General features: G+C 52.9%; 1 protein-coding gene across 2 annotated transcripts in view; it reads right to left on the bottom strand.

The window, feature by feature from the left end:
• Positions 1 to 2,510, bottom strand: part of otud7a (OTU deubiquitinase 7A) — a 22,048-nt gene extending 19,538 nt beyond the window's left edge. Inside the window, exons 1-2 of one of the 2 annotated variants that reach the window (XM_084477694.1) lie at positions 2,436 to 2,510; positions 463 to 618 (exon numbers count right to left, since the gene is read on the bottom strand). In XM_084477694.1, the coding sequence (XP_084333820.1) occupies positions 463 to 547 (85 nt within the window). In that variant the 5' untranslated portion in view covers positions 548 to 618; positions 2,436 to 2,510. Of the gene's footprint in view, positions 1 to 462; positions 843 to 2,435 lie in introns of those variants that run through there. The other variant, XM_084477695.1, reaches the window with a different exon arrangement.
• Between the last annotated feature and the right edge of the window lie 301 nt (positions 2,511 to 2,811).

The raw sequence follows: 2,811 nt of genomic DNA on the forward strand, positions 1-2,811 counted from the left end.
CCATCTCATCTCCTCTCCTCTTCCTCCTCTCCTCTTCCTCCTCTCATCTCCTTTCCTCTTCCTCCTCTCAACTCCTTTCCTCTCCTCTTCCTCCTCTCATCTCCTCTCCTCTCCTCTTCCTCCTCTCAACTCCTCTCCTCTCCTCTTCCTCCTCTCATCTCCTCCCCTCTCCTCTCCCTCCTCTCCTCTCCTCATCCTCCTCTCAACTCCTCTCCTCTCCTCATCCTCCTCTCTCATCTCCAGGATCTCATTTATCACTTTTCTCTTTGTCACCTCTCCTCCACCTCCTCCCTCCCCATCACTCACTCACTCACTCCCCCTCCTCCTCCCCCTCCTCCTCCTCCCCCTCTCCCCGCTCCAGCGGCTCTGTGTAGGCGGAAGCTGTGAAGCGCAGTGGAACACAGATATTGAACTACGACAGCGTGACCGCTGACTGGCGCGCGGCGCGGAGTCTCACTGTACCTTCCAGCAGGTCTCTGGCCAGCCCCGGTTCTGCCCCGGTGGAGCGGACAAAGTCGGACAGGACGGCGTCCATGTCCAGGGTCATGTGATCATGCTCATGCACCGGCCAGGGCGCGGCGGAGGCCTTGGTGGACGCCAGCCTTCACGTCTTCATGACTGGACCGGGAACCCGACGGGAGAGAGAAACACAAACAGCGTCCGCTGACCACCTGCACGCACACACACACAGCTGGAGAAACGCTGGAGAAATGGATTCTCACTTATTTTGTATACTGCCGTTTGCTCTCCCTCTCCAGCCCTGCCCTTCCCCGTGGCCAGACCATAATATCCAGCTGCACTGATATGACATCTACAACGGAATCCAAACAGTCTGTCAGCCTAACTGCCTTCTGGCTGACACTGGCCTCAGGCCCTCCCTCCTTGCCTCCCTCCCTCCCTTCCTTCGCTTCCTCCCTCCCACCCTCCCTTCCCCCCTCCCTCTCTCCCACCCTCCCTTCCCCCCCTCCCTCTCTCCCTCCCTCTCTCCCTCCCTTCCTCCCTCCCTCCCTCCCTCTCTCCCTCCCTTCCTCCCTCCCTTTCTCCCTTTCTGCCTCCCTTCCTCCCTCCGTCCCTCCCTCTCCATGGTGTTTTCCAACACCAGGGTGACTCACAGCTGGGTGCAGCTCTGATTAGACCAGAGCCATATACAGTCCTGCTTATTTCCTGATCGCAGGGTGTGATGTCATCATGGCCGTAGGACGACCACCCAGCATGCACTGCCTGTGCAAAAGTCCAGGAAGTAGTACTTCTTCATCGGCACCTGTGCACTGACTGCACTCTGTCCCACTTCCCCATCTGAACTCTGTCGCCCTGGGTGTGTGTGTGTGTTTGGATTTGTGTGTGTGTGTGTGTGTGTGTTTGTGTGTGTGTGTGTGTGTGTGTGTGTGTGTGTGTATGTGTGTGTGTGTGTGTGTGTGTGTGCGTGTGTGTGTGTGTGCGTGGGTTGGTGTGTGTGTGTGTGTGTTGATTATTGTGTGTGTGTGTGTGTGTGTGTGTGTGTGTGTGTGTGTGTGTTGATTGGTGTGTGTGTGTGTGTGTGTGTGTGTGTGTGTGTGTGTGTGTGTGTGCGTGTGTGTGTGTGCGTGGGTTGCTGTGTGTGTGTGTGTATGTGTGTGTGTGTGTGTGTGTTGATTATTGTGTGTGTGTGTGTGTGTGTGTGTGTGTGTTGATTGGTGTGTGTGTGTGTGTGTGTGTGTGTGTGTGTGTTGATTATTGTGTGTGTGTGTGTGTGTGTGTGTGTGTGTGTGTGTGTTGATTGGTGTGTGTGTGTGTGTGTGTGTGTGTGTGTGTGTGTTGATTGGTGTGTGTGTGTGTGTGTGTGTGTGTGTGTGTGTGTGTGTGTTTGTGCGGAGGGGAACTGCTATGCATTGTTTCCATGACATGATGTTGTGTGGGAGGACTGAAGCTCCTGGAGAGGAGAAATGAAACCCCAGAAAACAACAGGTCCCGCCTCGGCTCACAGCCCTCGGTGCATCGACCTGCTGAGCGCCGTGGGGGACATGATCCCCGGCCCCCTGGAGGGTCCCCCAGACCTGGGCACTCGGACAGTGAATGGAGGCCGGCCGCATCACACAACAAGCTAAATATAGCCGCACCGTGCTTGTGTCGTGCCAGCCTCAAAACAAGCTAAATATACATTGTTGCATCGTACAGATTTTCTTGGTATCAAAAACAAGTGAAATGTGCATTATTTTTGCTTGCTCATGTCGTCAACATTGTTTCATTTGATGTTTGAAGGTCAGGTGTGCGCATAACTATGAATAAGAGAGCCTGTCAGTGACAGAGAACACAGGGTCTGTAATCCCAGTTAGAAGCTTCTCTGGAAACATCTCCTGGTGGTCTTAATCCATTTTGAGGAGGGAAAAACTTGAGCGAGAAGTCAAGACAACTTATTGCTTTACCCAATACATTATTAATATGAGAACTGCACTTACTCTATAGATGAGGTTACCCGCTTCCCATCCTCCACCGGCGTACTGTTACAAATGACTACACTGCACATCTCACTACATGCTAGCTACAGGAAGCACTAGAGAAGGCAAGCGTTGGGAGCTACAAATAGCTTCAGAGATCACTCTAGACTCTAGACTCTTTCCATGGCGCTCTGACAGATCAAAGGTGACTCGTACGATGGGGTGTCACTCCCATGCTCGCACTTTGACTGTGTTATTTGCTATCAAAAGAGTAGCCTTAGTAATACTTTCCACTTCTTGAGAATACATAAATAGTCTGGGTTGGGAGTCACGGTCTGTGGCCCCGACCCAGGAGTGAGATCACGTTAAGGGAGAAATCGCGTTTCAGTTGCCAAAT

Source organism: Micromesistius poutassou, assembly GCF_964030765.1.
Source record: "Micromesistius poutassou genome assembly, chromosome: 13".
In the NCBI taxonomy this organism is placed as follows: domain Eukaryota; kingdom Metazoa; phylum Chordata; class Actinopteri; order Gadiformes; family Gadidae; genus Micromesistius; species Micromesistius poutassou.